General features: G+C 60.0%; 1 protein-coding gene across 2 annotated transcripts; it reads left to right on the top strand.

Moving 5' to 3' along the window:
- Window positions 1-1,399: 1,399 nt before the first annotated feature.
- On the top strand, window positions 1,400-20,431 carry ARHGEF1 (Rho guanine nucleotide exchange factor 1). 2 transcript variants are annotated; one of them, XM_052655762.1, is made up of 31 exons: window positions 3,784-3,821; window positions 4,814-4,856; window positions 4,951-5,034; window positions 5,878-5,991; window positions 8,148-8,246; window positions 8,494-8,536; window positions 8,774-9,020; window positions 9,668-9,697; window positions 9,971-10,070; window positions 10,225-10,321; window positions 10,403-10,432; window positions 10,671-10,808; window positions 11,739-11,844; window positions 12,450-12,461; window positions 13,459-13,626; window positions 13,879-14,024; window positions 15,840-15,986; window positions 16,300-16,382; window positions 16,628-16,753; window positions 16,842-16,956; window positions 17,082-17,182; window positions 17,273-17,350; window positions 17,560-17,635; window positions 17,729-17,896; window positions 18,402-18,489; window positions 18,636-18,722; window positions 19,065-19,132; window positions 19,223-19,309; window positions 19,683-19,846; window positions 19,930-20,032; window positions 20,295-20,431. In XM_052655762.1, exons 1-30 carry the CDS (start codon window positions 3,784-3,786, stop codon window positions 20,011-20,013), a joined length of 2,967 nt encoding a protein of 988 aa, XP_052511722.1. In that variant the 3' UTR covers window positions 20,014-20,032; window positions 20,295-20,431. The 2 variants fall into 2 exon arrangements, with proteins under 2 accessions (XP_052511724.1, XP_052511722.1); XM_052655764.1 differs by lacking the exons at window positions 3,784-3,821; window positions 12,450-12,461 and adding an exon at window positions 1,400-1,507.
- The last annotated feature ends 517 nt before the right edge of the window (window positions 20,432-20,948 follow it).

The raw sequence follows: 20,948 nt of genomic DNA, 5'->3' as shown, positions 1-20,948 counted from the left end.
GCCCGCAGGTCCAGGGCGGAGCGGGGAAAGGAGGGCGGGGCCGGCGGCGAGAAGGGGAAGGAAGCGGAGGTGCCGGGCGGGCGCGGGGCGCGGGCAGGAAGCAAGGAGGGGTGGCGGGGCTGGGGCCTCCGGAAAAACGCCCCAACTTCCTGCCCCGCCAGAGCCAGGAAGCGGGAGCCGGGACACCGGGCCCGGGATCGCCGAGCCCGACCTCGGGCGCCCCGCCGGTCACCACCCCGCGCGGACACCAGGTACATCGTCCCTGGCCCCGCCCGGCCTCCCTCCCCTCGGCTGCTAGGGGAAGTGGGAAGGAGGAGAGAGGGGGCTGGGCGCTGCTGGCAGTGGAGGGGCCTCCTACCGGCCCGGCTGAGCCAGCAGCCGCCCCTCCCTGGGCCTCAGTTTTTCCATCTGTCAAAGGGGACAAAGAGAGGAGAAGTAATACTTGCTGAGGGCCCGGAAGGTGAGATGAGGGCTGCAAGCCCGGGGTCAAAGCTTCCCAACCGTCCTGCGGAGGACGGATGATCACTCCCATTGCACGAGTGGGGAGACTGAGACCCAAGGAGGAAAACCTGCTCGTCCCAGGGCACGCACATCGTGAGACTGAGTGGAGTTGGGATTTGAACTCGCAGGTGCTTCAGCCAAGCGCCGTCCTCCAAGCCTGCATACTTTCGAGCCACTCAAAGGGGAAAGTGGCAATAGGCCATAGGCTGTCTTGAAGCTGAAAGTTGCAGAACGCGTTTGAAAGCATTTTTTGGAAAGGTCTTTTTCTGGGTTGGGTCAGGAATTATACCCTAGGAAATAGGTTGTAGGGGACAAAAACTGGAGATCGTTCCCCATTGTACAGATGGGAAGACTGAGGCCCGAAGAGAGGTATTTACTTTTTCTGCATGTTAGATAGAAAGGATTTTATCTTGCAGGATTTTGTTTGCAAAATCCAGGATTTTGTTTTGCAGCCCCAGCAGAAAGTGTGCGGGGGTGTCTGGGGCGGGGGGGGGGTGGGCACTGCCGGGAGAATTAATGTATAGGCGTTGGGAATTCAAACGGTTCCACCTTAAAGCGGCGAGATAGGACGGGGACCCCAGTCTGGGGGGCGGTGCGGCTAGGGGTCGGGGCGACTCGGTGATCTCGGATTGAACGAACACTGATCTGGGGGCTGGAACTATCTCCGCCTCCGGCCAGGGGGCGGGGGGCAGGGGGCGGGGTCCAGGAGAGTGACGGGGGCAGTCGATATACGGAAACGCCAGCCCTCCTAGACAGGCCAGAGCGGCCCTATCTGGCCTGCGTGGCTCAGCGGAGAGCTAGAGCGGCCGGCAAAGAGGAGTAGAGTTTTCTGGGCTGGAGCCCGGCAGGAGCGGGCTAGAACGGCTGGCGGGAGGAGTGGAGCTGGACGCAAAGGCCTACTCTTGGCTGGCTAGAGCGACTCCGAGTCGGGGGTGGGGGAGCCCGAGCCGGCGCGCGGAGGCTTCGGTTCTGGCTGCTGCGGTGCTTCGCCTCCGACCTGGAGCAGGTGAGGGACGCGGCCCCCGGCGGGCGTCAGACCCTGACACCACACGTCCTCCCCAGCATCCCTGACCATGCACGCTGCCAAGTCCCGTGTAGGATTTAGGGCCCGTGTACACCCGCCACGTCCTACATATGATTTGGGGCTTGTGTAGACCTGCCACGTTCCATGTAGATCACTAGATCCTACAGACCCACTAAAGGGTCCTGATGACCCCGCGTGGGGGTGCGGCTCCTTACAGAAGGGGGGTTTCGATACATCAATAGCATCTGCTAGAATCCGGGGCCCTGTGGACCGTGCGTCTCGGGGACCACCAAACTCCCCTATAGAATTCTGTACCCCTTTTAAATCTCCAGAGGTCCCACACACTGGCTTCTTTCCCTTATGGACTTAACGATCCTGTGTGACTTATGGTCCTGTGGACCAAGGGTCCTTGTAGACCACCATGTGTCAAGCAGAATCCGGGGCCTTAGGCATTCCAAGGACTAACCTTGACTACTCTGTGTTTTAGTTTCTTTAAGGCTCCCAGAGGTTCTTGGAGACCAGGGTCATCCACTTAATATCTTATAGTCCCTGAACTGTGAGTCACTCAGTCGTGTTCGACTCTTTTCGACCCTGTGGGCTGTACAGCCCGCCAGCCTTCTCTGTCCATGGAATTCTCCAGGCAAGAATACTGGTAGCTATTCCCTTCTCCAGGGGATCTTCCTGACCCAGGGATTGAACCTGGTCTCCCTCATTGCCGGCAGATTCTTTGTGGTCTAAGCCGCCAGGAAAGCCTGATGTAGACCCTGAGCCCTGCATAATACGCAGGCGCCCATGTAGTCCTTGCGCCATGCCCACTTTGTTCTCGGACCCCCACCGTTAAGGACCTTGTCAACCTGCCCTCATCTCCACAGCCCCATGCACACAGCATCCTCTCTGCTGGACCGCAGGCCTTGTCAGTTGCCTTTAGATCCATCTGACCGCTTCCACCTATCACTCTCTAACTTTGCAGGACTCCTTCATGACCCATCTTTTAAAGAGCCACCCTCCTCCCCAATCCTCTCTGAGCCCAGGCCTCTGTGGAGCAGCTGAGTCCAGTCTGAACTCCTGCCCAGGCCACGGTGTCCACGTACCCGGACACCATAGGGAGACCTGGTATCTCTCAGCTTTGATTGAGATTTCAGTTTCCTAAGGTGGGCGTGTGGATTCCCCATGCTCTCAAAGCAGCACATTCTGGGAGTTAAATGCATAAACTCTGGAGCCAGCCTGCCTGGGTCAGAATCCTGGCACTGCCTCTTATAAGGTGTGCCTCAGTTTCCTCCTCTGTAAAATGGGAATAATAGCAGTAATAAGACAACTGCTCAGGGTCACTGAGAGGATTGAGTTTATACCTGTCAAGCACTAATACTGTACTTCATGGCACTTAGTACACATTACACGTTAGCTATTATTTCCTATCATGGTGATGAGGCATGAAGGAAGTAATACATAGCAAGTGCATGTTCCGAGGCCTGCCTGGCACCTAAGCATTTGCTCAGATAAACCTTTGTCCTTGCCCTGGCCCTTGTGGAATCACCCCTGCCTCTGTCGAACTTTTTCCACCCACCCCTGAGTGGGATGAGCGTGGACCCTCCGTGTCCATGGTCATGCCTTCCAGCCCAGAAGCTGCAGCTGGTGGCCTGGTGAAGGTTTTCTGTCTCGGATGGGAGTAATAATAGCTTGGGGCTGCTTGTGGTTATGAGGCTTCAGTGAGTTACTTGTGAGAAGCACTTAGAGCAGCGCCTAGCACACTGTAAGTGCAGTGTAGGTTCAGCTCTCATAATAAATAATTACTACTATTCTTCTGCCTTGGTTTGCAACTTTATTTATGTGAACATTTAACAATGCTCAGATCTGAAGTCACCCAAGCTTGGATGTTGGACAAACACACTTTATGGAAAAGAATCAAAATGAGGCCTGCTTGGGTGAACCCAAAGGATGGCCCTTGGACACTCCAGAAGGCATCATTGTTTAATGATCAGAGTCAAAAGGCCGGCTGCCGTTTATTGAGTGTTAGGGAGGAGGCCAGTGGAAGAGGAGAAGGATGGGACTCAAGCGACCAGGGTTATAAATAGCTTTGGGCTGTGGGGAGAACTGCCCCCCTCGTGGTACACCCCACCCGTTTCCATAGCTCCTTCCTGCCTGACACACGGGCTCAAGTGGCATTAGTCAGACTAATTAAGAACACCGACGATGTTGGTGGGAAGACACAGGGAGAAGTGGAGATTCTAAGGGAGACAAGATGAGAGAGACAGCGAGAGATGGGAGAGAGAGGCGAGACAGCGAGCGACACGGACAGGTCGGGGACAGTGGCTGCAGGGACCAGGTGTGGGGAGACAGAGGCCGAGAAGAGCGAGGAGGGGAGACGGAGAGCAAGAGAAGATAGCGTGGGGCCTCGGCGGATGTGGGGGGAGGGGAGGCAGAGACGGTGGGGAAAATGAGCCGAGGCTGAAGGAAGGGAGAGCGAAAATGAAGAATCAGGGAGGAAAGAGGCAAAAGACAGGAGGCAGACTCAAGGGAGAGACAGCCAGGGAGCAGCAGCTGGGGAGAGGCAAGCTGGCAGACAGACAGACGGGACAGGTGGGTGTGGGGTGAGGGAGAGAGGCACCTGCGGGGATGAGCTCTCTGATGGCCGTCCCTTACTTTCTGGGATGGGAGCCGGAAAGATGCCAGGGCCCCGAGGGAGAGAAGTGGCTTTGAGCCCTCTTGGTCCCTGAAGGAGGAGGGTTCGCAGTTTTGTTTTCTTGAGAGAGCTGGGGGTTGGGGGATTTGCTATTGTGATTTCCTGTCACAGGAAGTGGGGCTAGTGGGTTCAGAGGCAACATCCTGCCCCAAGCCTGTCGCAGGTCAGAGGCAAGCCCCCACACCCCAGTTGTCTCCCTCCCAGCTCCCCTCTAACTTTTCCAACTCTGTTGGCCTGGAAGCCCAGCCCCCCTAGGGCCCAACTCCCCAAGCCCTCCTCCCTTACTTAGATCCAAGAGCCCCCAGGCCCTTCCTTCATCAGGAGACCCCAAATCGCAGGCTCTTGGGCCACAGCTCTCTCATGGACCCAGGCTCCTGGCCTCCAGCTCCCCCCAACACGCGGCTCCCTGTCCTCAGGCTCCCCGCCCTGGCTGGCCTCTGAAGGGCTCTTTGTCGCCACACAGAGGCCCCATTGAGCTGTGGAGGCCGGGATGGTGGGGGAGAGGAGGCTGTTTACTCACCTTCGCACCTGGGCCAGGAATCTGTGAGTAACCGCCCTGCTCTCCCCACCTCCCACCCTTCTAACCGCGGCCCCTCCTCTTCCCCCAGCCCGGCAGTGCCCATGGAGGCAGAAGACGTCGCCCGAGGGGCGGTGAGTGGAGAGGGCCGAGGGGTGAGGGAGTTGGGTGGGGGGCGCTGTGCGGCGGGGAGCAATGTGGGCTGAAGCCATCTCTCCCCTTCCACAGGCCCCAGGGCCCCCCCGACCCAGCCTGGTGCCCGTCAGCATCATCGGGGCAGAGGACGAGGATTTTGAGATTGAGTTGAAGACGGTGAGAGGGACGCGGGCTGGAAAAGCCTCTGTCTCAAGCTCCCCGGGGCCCCAGCCCTCAAGCCCCATGCTCAGCGTCTGTGCCAGCTTACACCCTGTTCTCCATCCTCTGATGCTGTCATTTGGCCTTCTGTCTCTGCCCATCTCTCTCTCTTTTTTAAAGATGTATTTAGTTTATTTTTTGGTTGTGCTGGGTCTTCATTGCTGAGCTCGGGCTTTCTCTAGTTGTGGCGGGCGAAGCGGGGGGCGGGGGTGGGCTTCTCAACTGCGGTGGCTTCTCTCCTGTTGCAGATCACAGGCTCTAGGCATGTGAGGCCTTCAGTAGCCGCTGCACGTGGGCTCAGCAGTTGAGGCGCCCGGGCTTAATTGCTCTGCAGCATATGGGGTCCTCCCAGACCAGGGATCGAACTGGCATCCCTTGCATTGCAAGGCAGATTCTTAAGCACTGGACCAACAGGGAAGCCCCCATCTCTCTTTCATCTTCCTAATACCTCCTTCCTCATCCCCTCACCCCATCCTCAGTGCCTCCTTTTGATATCACAGCACAAGCTGTCAGCCGGTTTCCTCTGATCGCAGTTTTTATCACGGCCCACTCCCCGTAATGACAGCACAGATCCTCGTTCCATCTCTCCTGATTTCTCTCTTCACCACCCACCGTTAGAACATGAAGTCTCATCCATCCTCCCCACCCCTTGACTGGCCACCATCCCAGCAGTGGCACCATCAGCACCCCCCCCCCCCCAGCTTGGATCCTTTCGGGGAAGTGCCGGGGAAGAGGGGCGAAAATCAAGCCCCAGGCCCCTCCTCTGTCCCCCTCTGTCTCACTCCCATCCCCACCCCACAGAATCCCGAGGAACAAAACAACCAGTTCCAGAACCTGGATCAGGTGAAGCGGCGCCCGGCCCACCTCATGGCCCTCCTGCAGCACGTGGCCATGCAGTTTGAGCCGGGACCCCTGGTGAGGGCGGGGCCGGGGAGGCACAGGGGCGGGGCCGGGAGGCACGGGGCGGGGCTGGGACCAGCCGCAGTGTTCAGTGCATTAGGCCCGTGAGGATGGATGTCAGGAGGGTCTGGGAAAGAGACCCAGAGCACACAGCTTGAGAGCCAGGAAGCCAGCCATGGGGTCCAGACAAGGTTGCACCTGCCAGTGTAAATTTCTGAGCAAAGCAGGGTGCAGTTTCGCAGAGCAACGGAGAATCCAGCAACCTGGAGAAAAACCATGCCCCAGCTGCTCTCCCATGCCCATGGCAGCATCACCCGTCAGTGACAGCGCCCTTAGCCCCAGAATCTTAAGTTTTCTGCAGGTACTTCCAGTCAGTGCTTCAGGGCTGGTGGTTGGGAGAATGCCAGTAGCCTTCTCGGGCCTAGGCAGCACAGCAGGCCCTGGTCCAGAAACAAGGAGCCTGCTACAAGCAGCCTGCGAGGCACAGAGGACATAATGGATGCTACAGAAAACTTGTATCAGGCAGAGAATACCGGGGTGGTGTGGATGCAGAGCCATACTATCTGGGAGACGCCTACAGAGTCTAGAGAACCCGGCAGGTGGCTTAGGGAGGAAGAAGGCTGGGTGCTGGCTGGAGAGGGCTCTGTGGGTTGGGGTCCTGCCCCATGAGGACCCCACACAGCCCAGCATAGGCCGGGAGTTGGGCTTAGACCAGGGCACTGCTCTGTACTGGACGTGGGTCGTAGTGCTGGTTACTCAGTCGTGTCTGACTCTGCGACCCCATAGACTGTAGCCCACCAGGCTCCTCTATCTGTGGGATTCTCCAGGCAAGAATACTGGCGTGGATAACCATTCCCTTCTCCAGGGGATCTTCCCAACCCAGGGATCAAACACAGGTCTCTCACAAAACAGGCAGATTCTTCACCATCTGGAACCTCCAGGGAAGCCCCCTCCAGAAAACAAGGAAACTGATGGAAGTGGCAGAAAGGGATGCCGGTGGGGGGGTGGGGGGGTGGGGGGGTGGGGGGGTGGTGCAGAGAGAAGGCTGTATTGACTGACACCAAAGTTTCAGAAACAGGAAATCAGGAAATTGCCAGAAAAATGCTCTTCCCCCAAGCCTTCCCTAATGCCTGGGGGCACTGGCCCTCTGGGCAAAGGAGTCCCCCTGCTGAGCCTGAGTGTTTCTGGAACTTGCGCTCCTGGAACTTAGCCCAGGGATTGTGCTGGTTGCTGTGTCCCTTTCCAGATGTGGAAACTGAGGCCTCGCCAGGGCCGGGGTGTGACTAACGTGACCCAGATGGCCTTCGGCGTTTTGAGCTTTGTCCTCGTGCTCTTCTCTCACCTCATTGGCTGGAGCGGCCGGGAGATGGTTGTGGTCACCTGGGCTGTTTCCTGTTAGCCTCAGATGGAGTTTTTATTTTTTGGGGGGGTGGGGAGGGGGCAGGCATAGATTCCTGGGGCGAGTCCTTAGCCGACTGAGAGCATGTCCCTCACTGGATGAGAGTCTGCCAGGAGCCAGGACAGGTTGGAGGCCCCACAGCATTGCCAGTGTCAGCCAGCAGAGGGCTCCTCCATGGGCAACCTCAGGGAATGCTTGACGAATGAATGAGTGAGCGAGCGTCGCTTGTCCTGTTTATGTGCTTAGCCCCGCTGTGCGCTAGGCCCTGAGACACCGATGAATCAGAACCTCCTGGCTGCCACACACACACACACACACACACACACACACACCCTTGAGTAACACAGTATTGCTTTGCAATGGAGAGCCGCAGAGACAGACTGCCAGAAATCCAATCCCAACTTTGTCGCTTACTGTTTTCTCATTTGCAACACGGGATAATGATGGTCCTCCCCATGGTTGAACAGATTAATGCAGGTAAAGGGTTTGGACAGTGTCGGGACGCACTGAGCCCTCTTAGTGTAGCTGGGGGCGGTGTAACAGCAGCTGCTGTAACAGCAGCAGCAGAGAGAAGACAGACCAATGAACCATTTCACAGGAGAGAAAATTAAGGGAATGGTGCAATGGCCCCGGGCAGCTTTGAGGGAGTCAGGTGTGGGGATGGGGGACATCGGGGAGCACTTCCCAGAGGGTTTGCACCCTGAGGCTTTCCAAGGGGCAGTGCAGTTTGGGTGGGGCGGGAAGAGGATGGATCACGCTCTGTGTCCCCCAGCTCTGCTGCCTGCATGCGGACATGCTGGGCTCCCTGGGCCCCAAGGAGTTCAAGAAAGCCTTCATCGACTTCTACCACAGCTTCCTGGATAAGCACTCGGTGAGAGACACCCCAACCCCCTGGGCAGCCACCCTCCTCCTCCCAACCTCCACCCTGCTGAGGGCAGCGTGAAGGGAGGCCTGGCCCACCCGGTGGGAGACCTCGTGCCAGCCCGGCTCTCCATCCACTGCTCCTCCCATCAGAGCGTCATTCCCACCTGCTGCCTGGGCTACCATCCCTTCACCCCATCATGGCTGCCCCTTCACCGCTGCGTCCTCCCCTTCACTCCATTCTCTCTCCTGAGCAGATCCTGCGAGTGATGGTCCCTCCTGCTGTGGCCTTTGAACTTGGTAAGAAGACGAAAGGGGACTTTGGGGTGAGGGAGAGGTCTCTAGCAGGGACCAGGAGCCCCCTAGGGTGGGAGGCCACACTCTCACCATGGTCCCTGGACAGCAGAGATGCCTTCCTGTCTCGTGGCCACCCCAGCCCAAGGAAGCATGGTTGTCAGAGTCCGGGGGTGGGCAGGGTTGGGGCGGACTCACGGCCCAGGGAACTGGCCCCCAGCCCGGTCCCCGTTGTCCCCACAGACCGCACGCGGCCTGACCTCTTCCCTGAGGACCTCCAGCGGCAGTTCGTGCAGGAGGTGGTGCAGAGCCAGCAGGTAGCCGTGGTCCGGCAGCTGGAGGACTTCCGCTCCAAGAAGCTCATGGGCATGACACCCTGGGAGCAGGAGCTGGTCCAGCTGGGGGCCTGGGTGGCGCGGGACCGTGCCAGCTACGAGGCCCGGGAGCGGCACCTGGCTGAGCGGCAACTGACCCACCTGGAGGAGATGCAGTGAGTGGGGCAGGTCTCTCCTTAGCCCAGGGGGCACCCTCTGCTATCCCATCCTCGTCCCATCCGCTTCTGGACTCCCTCTGCAGCTTCAAGGGTCATTTCCACGCATTTGGTCTCCTCTCCTGACTTCTGGGGCCTTTGTGTGTACGCTTCAGTGATGTCCAACTCTTTGCAACCCCACGGACTGTAGCCCATCAGGCCTCTCTTGTCGATGGGATTCTCCAGGCAAAAATACCGGAGTGGGTTGCCATCCCTCCTCCAGGGGCTCTTCTTAACCCAGGGATCAAACCTGTGTCTCTTAACGTCTGTCTCCATTGCCAGGCAGGTTCTTTACCACTGGTGCCACCTGGGAAGTCTTCGCATTTTCACCCATCTGGTTTTGCATCTTCCCTTCCCAGCTTGGGGGTCCCTCCCAGTTCCCAGGTCCTGTCTGTGGTCTTGCATTCAGGCCTGTGCTTTGGGTCCTGCCCTTGCAACTCCCCCCACCCCGAGTGAGGGTCTCTCCTCCAGCAGTTGTCTGTCCCAGATGCTTCGGCAGAGTGGCCCCCCCATCCCAGCTTTGAAGGGGACAGTGAGTGACCTGTTGTGCTGGGTAGTCAGGGACCCCAGGCTTAGCACATTGGTCACAGACTTCTTTCTTCTTACAGGCACACCATCTCTAACGATGAGGAGAAGAGGTGATGGAAGCAAAGAGGCCGGTGGGGAGTTTGGTGTCACGGCCCGAGGAAAGGGGGGGGCGGGGTCTAGCTGGGGGCCTGGGTGTTGAGCTGCATGCCTGGCTCCGTTCCCTAGAACCTCCTCTCTCTCCTTTTGCTCAGATGCTGAGCAAGAAGTGGTTGTGGGGTGGGGGTGTGAAGTGGGTGGAGGGGAAGCTGTAGGGGTGGCGGGGTCCCTGCGTCCTTGGGAGCCTGCATGTCTGTCCGTGTGCCCTCACTGTCCCCTCCCCACAGTGCCGCCGTGGTCAACGCCATCAGCCTGTACATGCGGCACCTTGGGGTGCGGACCAAGAGCGGGGACAAGAAGTCCGGGAGGAACTTCTTTCGGAAAAAGGTGCTTCCCTGAGCGCCCAAACCTGGCCTTCTCCTCCCCAGAGAGGGCCATCCCTCCTGCCCCCCTGGGAAGCCTCTGCACCCCTGAGGTTTGAGCCCTCTGTTGACATCGGTCCAGAAATGCCCAGCTCCGCCTCCCCCCACCCCTTCCCCAGATGATAGGGAACCGGCGGTCAGATGAACCGACCAAGACCAAGAAAGGCCTGAGCAGCTTCCTGGATGCCGCCCGCTGGAACCGGGGAGAGACCCAGGGTGAGGTGCCCAGCCTTGGCCCCGCCCTGACTTCCCCATGTTGCCCCCACCTCACGGTCCCATCTCTCGTTTCACCCCCAGATATTCGAAACCCGAAGGTCGAGGTTGATGGTAATGGTCCTGAATCTAGAGCGTCATCCATCCTGGGGACCTAAGAGGGGAAGTGGGGGGACCCACAAGGTCTGAGGGAGGAGAGACAAGGGGCTGGGACTCCTGGGTCCGAGGGCGGAGGAGGGGTCTTCTGGGCAATGGGAAGGACCGAGCAGAGCGGCCTGTTAGATCCCTCGGCCCTTGTGGATTTGAGTCGCTTGACTCTCATACTCCGTTTTCTCCCTCGATACATCCCCAGCTGAGAAGCCGGGCCTTACAGAACGTAAGGGAGGTCAGGGGGCGCCTTCCCGGGACCGGAATCTTGGAGGCCCTGGGCAGGACAGCCCCGGAGTTTCTCCGCATCCTCTGTCTGGGGACAGCCCTGACCGGGAGCCAGGTGAGTTTCCTGGACCCCCCCAGCAAAACAGCCCCTTGGTCCTCCGCCCTCCCTGCTCCTTGTCACCAGTGTTACCAATAACCACATCCTTCCCCTGGTTTACCCTTTCCACGGCTTTCCTCCTAAGCTCTGACCTCTGTCCTGGTGATGGATTTCCCCACCTCCTTGGACTACATTTCCCATCAGCCCCCATGGTGTCATTTCCCAGAACCCTCTCTGAGTCCATGGCCGACCAGCCCCCTTAGACGGTGAACTTGGCTGCTCTATGGAAATGTCTCCCACTCCTTGTGTGACCTCCCCCCCGCCGAGAAGGCGACTTGGCCAGGGCCTGGGTTCAAATCCTGGTTCTGCAACTTGCTTGTGTCAGGTCTTAGAAGCCCCTCCTCTCTCTGAACCTCAGCCTCCTCCCCTCCAAATGGGATACATTCTCTTCGCACAAGTCCCAGGGGAGTGCTGGGAGAATGAATGAATGTGGAGGCATCCAGTCTCCTCTCCAGGTGGAAGACTGGCACCCCAGTTTTGCGACATCTTCGCCCACTGGGCCCTGGCTGCCCATGGCCATGTTTTCAGAGCTCTTTCCATCTGTCTGCGTATGTGCTTAACCGCTCAGTCGTGTCCGACTCTTTGCAACCCCATGGACTATATGATCCAGGGAATTCTCCAGGCCAGAATACTGGAGTGGATAGCCTTTCCCTTCTCCAGGGCATCTTCCCACTCCAGGGATCGATTCCAGGTCTCCCGCATTGCAGGCAGGTTCTTTACCAGCTTCCATCTGTCTGTCCCCCTAAAATACAGAGCAGCCACGTGGTGTCGGCCAGGCAGTGGATGGCTCAAGGAATGGAGGCCCCCAGGGTGTAGGGGGGTAGGGGTCTCACCACCGCAGGGGCCTTCCAGACAGCCTTGCTTCCCCCCTCAACATTGTCCCTGCAGGTGTTGATGCCCTCCTGGAGGTGGGGGACCCGCCTCCGCAGGGCCCAGCCAGCCTGGACGCCCCAGCGCCGCTAGAGAGCACGGAGGAGGCTGCGGACACAGAGAGGTGCCAGGGGCTGGGCGCGGGCTGGGTTGGGGTGGGGTGGGGGCGATGCGTGTTGGGAGTCGTGCTGCCACTGCGCCTGCCGTCCCCAGCCGAGCCATCTCCACTCTGCCATGCTCCTCCCTCTTCGCCTCCTCACCCTTCTTCCTCCGCTCTGTCTTTCCTCATCTCTCCCTCCATTCCCTTCTTCCTCCTTTCTCCTTCCCTTCTTCCTCTCCTTCCTTTTTCACTGATTTTTTTTTCTCCTCTCCCCTTGCTCCCTCTTTCTCTCCTTTCCTCCTCCTTCCTCTTCTTCCACTTTACCCCCTCTCAGGTCTTCCTGGCCCCTCTCCCTCTGCCCCTACCACCACCCCATCTTCCATCCATCCCCCCCCCATTCTTAAGCCTCCAGCCCAGCCTCCTTGCTCCTGCCTCCCAGCGCCCCCTCCCTCCCTCCCCCTAGCCCTCTGTGCTCCATGCTCGGGGGCCCTGTCCCCCTCACAGTTGGGGGGCAGGCTCTGCCCCCTGCCAGTCCTCGTGCCGCTGCTTTGGGGACCCTGTGGTGGGTGGGGGAGGTGAGTCGGGTTCCCTCTGGGTCCACCTCTGACCCTGTCCCCCTCTCTCCCCAGAAAGTGGAAGAGGTGGGTGCCTGGGCCCTGGGTAGGGGGAGGGCTAGCCCCTCCCCCATTTCTCCCAGCCCCTCCCCTCCCCCCAGGGGCCACCCCTTCCCCTACACCCCTGTGAGGGGTGGGTGGGGACACCACCTTCCCAGCCGAAGAGCTAAGTATTGAACCCGCTCCTCCCTGCCCTGGCCTCCTGGCTCTGCCCCGATCCCCCTGCCTCAGGGAAGGGAGGGGGCAGTCCTTTGCTCCCTACTGGGTTCCCCGTCCCTGACCTTCCTCCACCAGTTTCAGTATCCCTTCTGACCACCCCCCACTGCCCCTACCCCAAAGTTACACTGGTCCTCCTGACTCTCTCCTCTCTTCTGTTGCATGTTTGATCCCTGTCCTGGTCTCTCCCCGACTCTCCCTGTCCTGGTTTTCCCCATCTCTCCCTGTCCTGGTCTCTCCCGTCTCTCCCTGTCCTGGTTTTCCCCCATCTCTCCCTGTCCTGGTCTCTCCCGACTCTCCCTGTCCTGGTCTCCCCACGTCTCTCCCTGTCCTGGTCTCTCCCGTCTCTCCCTGTCCTGGTTTTCCCCGCGTCTCTCCCTGTCCTGGTCTCCCCCCGTCTCTCCCTGTCCTGGTCTCCCCGCGTCTCTCCCTGTCCTGGTCTCTCCCGACTCCCTGTCCTGGTCTCCCCGCGTCTCTCCCTGTCCTGGTCTCTCCCGTCTCTCCCTGTCCTGGTCTCCACCCATCTCTCCCTGCACTGGTCTCCCCGCGTCTCTCCCTGTCCTGGTCTCCCCCGTCTCTCCCTGTCCTGGTTTTCCCTGCGTCTCTCCCTGTCCTGGTCTCCCCCTGTCTCTCCCTGTCCTGGTCTCCCCGCGTCTCTCCCTGTCCTGGTCTCTCCCCGTCTCTCCCCGTGCTGGTCTCTCCCCATCTCTCCCTGTCCTGGTCTCCCCGTGTCTCTCCCTGTCCTGGTCTCTCCCCGTCTCTCCCTGTTTCTGTCTGGGCCTGATTCTTTCCTGGCCTCGGGGTCCAGGCTGTCAGGGCGTCTGGGGCGCTCAGAGAGCCTGCGGGTGAGTGACCGCCGCCGGCCTTCCCGGGGTAGCCTCGGGGCTAAGGGCCGGGGTGGGGGCCGCTCCCGGAGCGACGTGGACATGGACCCCAGCTCCGCCACGGCCGTGCTTGGCCCTACCCGTCGAGCCACGTACGTCACTGCCCCACTCCCTCCATCCACCAAGGCAGCCTGTAGAGTCAGGGAGGCCCGGGTGGGGGATATCGGATGCTGAGGTCACTGTGGGCCTCCAGTGGTCACAGGAGAGGGGTGAGCGGCTGCTTTCCAGAGATCTGGGGGCCGGTCTACAGCTTGGGCCGCCCTAGGGAATGGGCGTGGAAGGAGTCAAAGGCTCTTTCCTGGGATGCCCTGAACCGGGGACCTGACGAGGCCTCTGTCCCACAGCCCGGAGCCTGCAGACGAGGGAGAGCCGGGCCGCTCAGGACTGGAGCTGGAACCGGAGGAGCCGCCTGGCTGGCGAGAGCTTGTCCCCCAGGACATTCTGCACAGCCTGCCCAAGAGCCAGGTGAAGCGGCAGGAGGTCATCAGCGGTGAGTGCCACCCCCTTCAGCCTACTGCGGCCGAGGACACAGCCCACCTCTGGCAAAGACAGATGCAGGGGGATGGCCATCTTGGTGTTGCTTACACCAGAGCTTGAAGGCCGCCCAGTTCCCTCAGAGGGCCATTTGTTAGCTAAATTGTAGAACATCCCAGGGAACGAATGGGCAGGCAGCTGCTGGAAGTGACGTTTCCAAGGAATGGTTTTCTGTTTTGGCCATGCTGCACGGCATGTGGGATCTTAGTTCCCTGACCAGGAATTGAACTCACACTCCCTGCAGTGGAAGCACAGAATCCTAACCACTGGGAAACCAGGGAAGTCCTCTCTAAATGATTTTTTGTAGTGCGGGACGGTGTTGACGTGCACGTCCAGAAACGGTCTATAAAAGCTGCATTTCTAGGAAAAGCCTTTGTCTCCTTGTTTGTGAAATGTGGCTAGTGATAACTCCTCCCTTAAAAGCCCCACAGAGATGAAGATGAGAGGATTCGTGCATTCAGCCCAATGATGGGTCCAGGGTCAGAGCATTCAGCTGTGACTGCTGTTACGACTATGATCTTAAGCAGTCAGGGGAGAAAAAGATTCCCACCCAGAAAAGTTTGGGAAGATAATATATTCTTAGCAATGCTTGCTTCTGAGCTGAGAGATACCATTTTTATCTTAATCCTTCCCTGTGATTTCAAATTGTGTCTGTGTTGAGGGAGGTTTGCCAGATGTAGAGTGTTTTGGGAAGCTCGTTTGGAAGTTAATTTACAGATTATTTAATGGCTGAGAAGGATTCTCATTCAGAAGTTTTAGGGCAGTGGATAGATGCCCTTTGGGTCACAGATCCTTCTGAGAGTAATGATCAAAACATTCCCAGTGCCATCTGATAGAACCTTCTGGAATGATGGTAACATGCAATAAATATCTGTAGTTTCCAACATGGTAACCACCAGCCACATAACAGCTGTTGAGCATCTAAAGTGTGGTGAGCACAACTGAGAGCTGAATTGTGCATTATATTTCATTTTAATTAAGCAAAATTTAGAGTTACTGGCATGGCTAGTGGCTACCATGGTGGACCGCATGGCAGTTTCTCTCACCAGAAATACATGCTTAACGTACAAAATCATGCATTTAGTCTCTGGGGATTTGGGGGATCACTGGAACTCGGGCATGCACCCCCTGGAGGCCCCTGGATCCCAGGCCATCAACCTGTCAGAGTCATTGTGCCAGAAACAGCCTGAGAAACTTGCTGGATGGTTAGACTTGAAACGCAGCTACACGCAGTGAGGCGACCAACTTGTCCCCGATTTGCCTGGGACTGTCCTGGTTTGGGGACTTCCCAGGTGGCACAGTTGGTAAATAATCTGCCTGCCAGTGCAGGAGATACCGGAGACATGGGTTCGATTCTTGGGTTGGGAAAAATCCCCTGGAGGAGGAAATGGCAACCTGCTCCAATATTCTTGCCTGGGAAATCCCATGGGTGGAGGAGCCTTGTGGGCTACAGTCCATGGGGTCACAGAGAGTCAGACATGACTGAGCGTGCATGCCCACACGACCTAGTTAGCACTGAAAATCTCATGTCCTGGGAAGCCCATGGTATGCAGCCAACTGGGACTACTGGTCCCCTTGGCTGGCTGCAGCCGCCATGAGAAAGGCAGTGGGGTGGAGGAATTCTCAGAGGCTATTTCAGGGGCGAGTGCCTCCACCCAGAGTCATCCTTGTGCCATCCCCTCCCCAGCCTGCCTCTGAGAGGGCCCCCCTACACCCCCAGAGTCTGCATGCTCGCCAACCCCAACTGTTCCTCTGTCCACTGTCCCCGCAGAGCTCCTGGTGACGGAGGCTGCCCATGTGCGCATGCTCCGCGTGCTCCACGACGTCTTCTACCAGCCCATGGCGGAAGGGGGCTTCTACTCCCAGGAGGAGCTCCAGAATATCTTCCCCAGCCTGGACGAGCTCATCGAGGTGCATTGTGAGTGCGGGGCTGTGGCCCTCCCATTGTCCCACCTGTCAGCTCTCTGTTCCGTTGCCTTGCCGTTGACCCTGGGCAGCCTCTGGTCTAGCACTGGGGAGGGCCACACTCCAGATCCCCAGAGCTCACCTCCCAGGGGACACATCATCAACAGGCAAGGGGCGGGCAGTCGGGGCGAGGGGGCGGTCACCGGCCCCAAGGACCCGACACACCCACCTGCAGTCCAACCCCCGACTCCCCAGCACCAGCCCAGCTCTGCATCCGATCTCGGGGACCCTGACAGAGCACCGCCTTTCCTCTCTGCTCCCTACAGCCCTATTCCTTGATTGCCTGATGAAGCGGAGGCAGGATAGTGGCTACCTCATCGAGGAGATCGGAGATGTGCTGCTGGCCCGGGTGAGAGCGCCCAGCCTAGGCACCGCCCACTTGCCCCTCCCCTCCCCTCCACTGCACCGCCCCTCCACTCCACTGCACCGCCCCGCCCCTCCAGCGCCCCGCCCCACCCCCTCCTCCTGGCTGGGGGCCTGGAACCCAGGCCAGGGGTCTCAACCTTACCCGCATCCAAGCCCCAGGGGTCTGGGGCTCTAGCCCTGTCCTCCAGCCCACCTGAAACACCCTTCTTGGCCTGCCTCTCGCTGTAGTTCGATGGTGCTGAGGGCTCGTGGTTCCAGAAGATCTCCTCCCGCTTCTGTAGCCACCAGTCGTTCGCCTTAGAGCAGCTCAAAGCCAAACAGCGCAAGGAGCCCCGGTTCTGTACCTTCGTGCAGGTGAGGTGGGGTGGGAGGTGGTCCGGGCTCCAGGGTCCCGGGGGAGGGGGGCCGGTGTCCTGGTGTCTCAGAGCTGCTGTTCCTGTAGGACGCTGAGAGCCGGCCCCGGTGCCGCCGGCTGCAGCTGAAGGACATGATCCCCACGGAGATGCAGCGTCTGACCAAGTACCCGCTGCTTCTGCAGAGCATCGGGCAGAACACAGGTAGAGAGAGCGGCCCCACCCCGTCCTGCTGGACCCTGGCTCTCCGGCCTCCAGCCTTGGCGTCGGGACCTGGAGCTTCCAGGGTTAGGGTTCACCCCGGGGCCGGTCTCCCCCTTTGCCCACAGAAGAGTCGGTGGAACGGGAGAAAGTGGAGCGGGCGGCGGAGTGTTGCCGGGAAATTCTGCAACACGTCAACCTTGCCGTGCGGGACATGGAGGACCTGCTGGTGAGCTGCGCAGGGCCCTGGGCCAGGGCTGTAGGGTGTGCGTGTGCAGAGGTCTGTGAAAGCTAGTGACCCTCCCTTCCCTGCCCCTAGCGGCTCAAAGATTATCAGAGGCGTCTGGATTTGACCCACCTGCGGCAGAGCAACGACCCCATGCTGATCGAGTTCAAGGTGCCCTCCCCGCTGCCCTCCCCTCCTCTCTGCCCACCCTCGGCATTCTCTGATAGCACACCCAGGAAGAAAGAGGGGCCCCTCAGCTCTGACCCCACCCCCCTTATTTCCCAGCGGGGAATGAGCTGACCTGACCGACCCCCCGTGGTCATCCCCACCTTCCCCCACCCCACCTTCACCGGCCATCACCCCTTCCTTCCTGCCTCCAGAGCCTAGACATCACCAGGAAGAGGCTGATCTACGAGGGCCCACTGACGTGGCGGGTGACGAAGGACAAGGCTGTGGGTGAGCGCCAGGGCAGCGAGCAGGGCGGGGGCGGGGGCACCTCAGGGCCAGGGTGTCAGGTGGGGGTGCTGAGCCCTGACCCCCAACCCGCAGAGGTCCACGTGCTGCTGCTGAATGACCTGCTGCTGCTGCTTCAGCGCCAGGACGAACGGCTCTTGCTTAAGTCGCACAGCCGGACGCTGACACCCACGCCCGATGGCAAGACCATGCTGCGGCCAGTGCTGCGGCTCACCTCCGCCATGACTCGCGAGGTGGCCACCGGTGAGGCCCCGGGCACAGCCGTCCCCAGGATGGCGGAGGAACCCTCCGAAGAGCTGGGCGCACATGCTCTGCGCCCGGCGGTGGGGGGTAGGGGGGATGGCTGGCAGCCCTGAGGATGAGGCTGGGTAGGGGGACCCTGGACAGGACATGGCCGGGGTGCCAGACTGGCTTGTGGATTTTAAGTTAAATGGGAAACTGCCCCCAGGTTTTTGCACAGAAGAGCTGCTAGTTCTAAGCAGTATTTTGAAAAAATGCCCTGGCTGCCTCTTGGGGGCCATAGGGAGCAGGAATTGAAACCTGGTGGGGCCATGATGTTGGGAGTGGTCCTGGAAGTCTTGTAGGTGGAGCAGATGGGGCACTTATTTCCTGATTAGATGAGGGAGGGTTCTGGAGGGGGACAGAGTGGGTGAGTTGAGTCCTGGGAGCCCTAAGGTCGTGGGGGACTTCCCCAGGGGCACGTTGGGGTGACCCTGGCTTTGAGCCTCGCTTTTCCCTCCCCTTGCAGATCACAAAGCCTTCTATGTCATTTTTACCTGGGACCAGGAGGCCCAGATATACGAGCTGGTGGCGCAGACGGTGTCCGAGCGGAGGATGTGAGCGGGTCTGGGTTCCTGGAGCGGGTGGAGGACGAAGAGGAGGAGGCCCGGGCCCCAGGGTTTCTGGGGACAGGGAAGGGAGGAATGTCCTGGCCCAGGGTCTGGGGGCTCTGACGGCCCAGGGGGCTGGCCTGTCTCCTCAGCTGGTGTACCCTCATCACCGAGACCGCTGGATCCCTGAAGGTCCCCGCCCGCACCTCCAGACCCAAACATCGGCCTGGCCCCAGCAGGTGAGGGGGCCAGGAGAGGGAACTAGAGGTCAAGGGGCAGCCTTCCCGTGTGTCCCCAGAACCTGAGCTCCAGCCCAGTCTCCATGTGCGTGCATGTGCACGTGTGTCTGTGTGCATGCACATGAAGGTGTGTGCACCCACCCCACCACAGCCCATCTGTCTCCAATCCAGGCCTCTCTGTCTTCCACTGGCCAAGCCTCTCTGTCTCCCTGTCTCCCAAATTCGACCTCTGTCTCTATCTCCGGACCTCCCTGCCTTCCCCACCTCCAGCTCCCTGTCTCCCTGCCCCTGCTGCCTACCAGGGCCAGGGTGGTGGAATCACCCGGCACTTGCTCCCCCCAGCACCCGCGAACCCCTGCTTAGCAGCTCCGAAAACGGCAATGGCAGCCGAGAGATGCCCCCGGCGGATGGTGAGCCTTGATAGAGGGGTGATGAGTTGGGGGGAGGGTTCCACAGGAAGCCTGGCAGGGTCTGAGCCCCCTCTCCGCTCCCCGACCCAGGTCGGATGGAGAGACTCTTCAACTCCCTCCTGCCCTTCTCCAGACAAGGCCTCGAGGGCCAGCTCGCCACCAAGGCCCTTCAGAAAGGTAGCTCAGCCCCACCCGCGCAGGGCGGCCACCGCCTGCCCCCACACTGCTTTCCCACCTGCCTGTGCTCAGGCGCCGGAAGCAAGCCCACCCAGTCCACCACATGCACAGCCCCAGGCTGCACCGCTGTCCTTGGTGGCCCCAAGTTGCCTCCTGCAACCCCTGCCCCTGACCTTCAGTGCAGCCTCTCCCCGGGTGCCCTCCCCCTCGGCCCCAGCTTCACACCCCTGCACCCCTCCTCGCATCCCCCAGCCCCTTCCGCAGGTCTTGCTAACCAGAAGCTCCTTCCCACCGTAGGCCCTCACCCATCCCCAGCTACATCTCCCAGCCCTCGCCCCCCCATCTCTGACTCTGTCCCCTTACCCCTGTCCAGTGCTGACCCTGAAACAGCTCCTGTTGCCTTCAGAGGAAGACAGCGGGGCAGGGCCTCCCCTCGAAGGGGATGGGGTCCCAGGGGGCAGCCCCTCGACCCCAGCACAGCCCCAGGAAATTCGGGAGGAGCTGCTCAGCCTGGAGGAGACCATTAAACAGCTGGAGGTGGTGTGGCCTGGGAGTGGGAGCAGGGAGGAAGGGGCTGACTAAGTGGAGGAGCCCTTCTCACTGATGATCCCCCAAACCAGGAGGTGGAGGAGGAGTTTTGCCGCCTGAGACTCCTCCTGTCTCAGCTTGGGGAGAACACCGTCCCCCAGTCTGGCTGTACCTGAGGTCCCCTGCCCCAGGCAGGTGAGTGGAGGGCCGGGGGAGCCGGGCACAGTCCAGAGAGGAGGCGCCCGAGTGGCCGCATCGGACGCTAACGGCTGCACAGCCCCGTCCGGTTTCTCTCCCTCTGTCTTTGACTTTCTGCATCTCCCCACTCCGCCTCCTGTCTCCACCTCTGTTTCTCTGGCTCTTCTGTGCTGCTTCCCCACCCTCCCTTCCACCCTGTCCGTCTCTCTCCATCTCTCCTCCCGTCTCCCTTCTGCTCCTGCCCCTCCCCTGCCCTCAGGTCTTTCACAAGAAGGAGCGGGCCACCCACCACTGCACCACCGGGACTACCCAGTGTCTCCAACCCCAGGGGCCTGAGGAGAGGGAGCCGGGCTGCCCCAGGCCACGCCTTGTGGGGGTGGGGGGCGCCCAGATGGGATCACTGCCCCCGGCCACCTCCCGCTGGCTTTGGCCTTCTCTCCCTCCTACTTGGGGGACTCAGGGCTTCATTCCAGGGGGGGCACCACCTGGCCCCCATTCCTGGGCCATCTCAGTATTGCCTGGGTGGGGGGTGGGTGTCCAGGCCCTCCAACCCCCACCCCCAAGTGCCTTTGCTCTGTTTTTATACCCTGAATTGGAGGTTTATTTTTTAATATATATTATCTAAGGAGAGGTCTGAGTGTGTGAGGGCGGGAAGGGCCCCAGAAGGGCATCTGGAAACCGCCCCCCCAAGACGGTCTGGCATTGCTTCCTCTGTCTATCCCACTGCATCGCCTCTGCGTTCATCAGATTCCGTGTCTTAAGGTTGATTCCCCAGGGCCGCCCCCGCCAACACACACACCCCTTCATCAGATTCCGTGTCTTAATGTTGATTCCCCAGGGCCGCCCCCCGCCAACACACACACCCCTTGCGGCCCCCACCCCCAAGCCCCCTTGGTCACCCATGATGATGCTG

Source organism: Budorcas taxicolor, chromosome 18 (assembly GCF_023091745.1).
Source record: "Budorcas taxicolor isolate Tak-1 chromosome 18, Takin1.1, whole genome shotgun sequence".
NCBI classification, from domain to species: Eukaryota; Metazoa; Chordata; class Mammalia; order Artiodactyla; family Bovidae; genus Budorcas; species Budorcas taxicolor.
The sequence above is the reverse complement of the archived record's forward strand: the minus strand, read 5'-3'. Positions and strand labels throughout refer to the sequence as shown.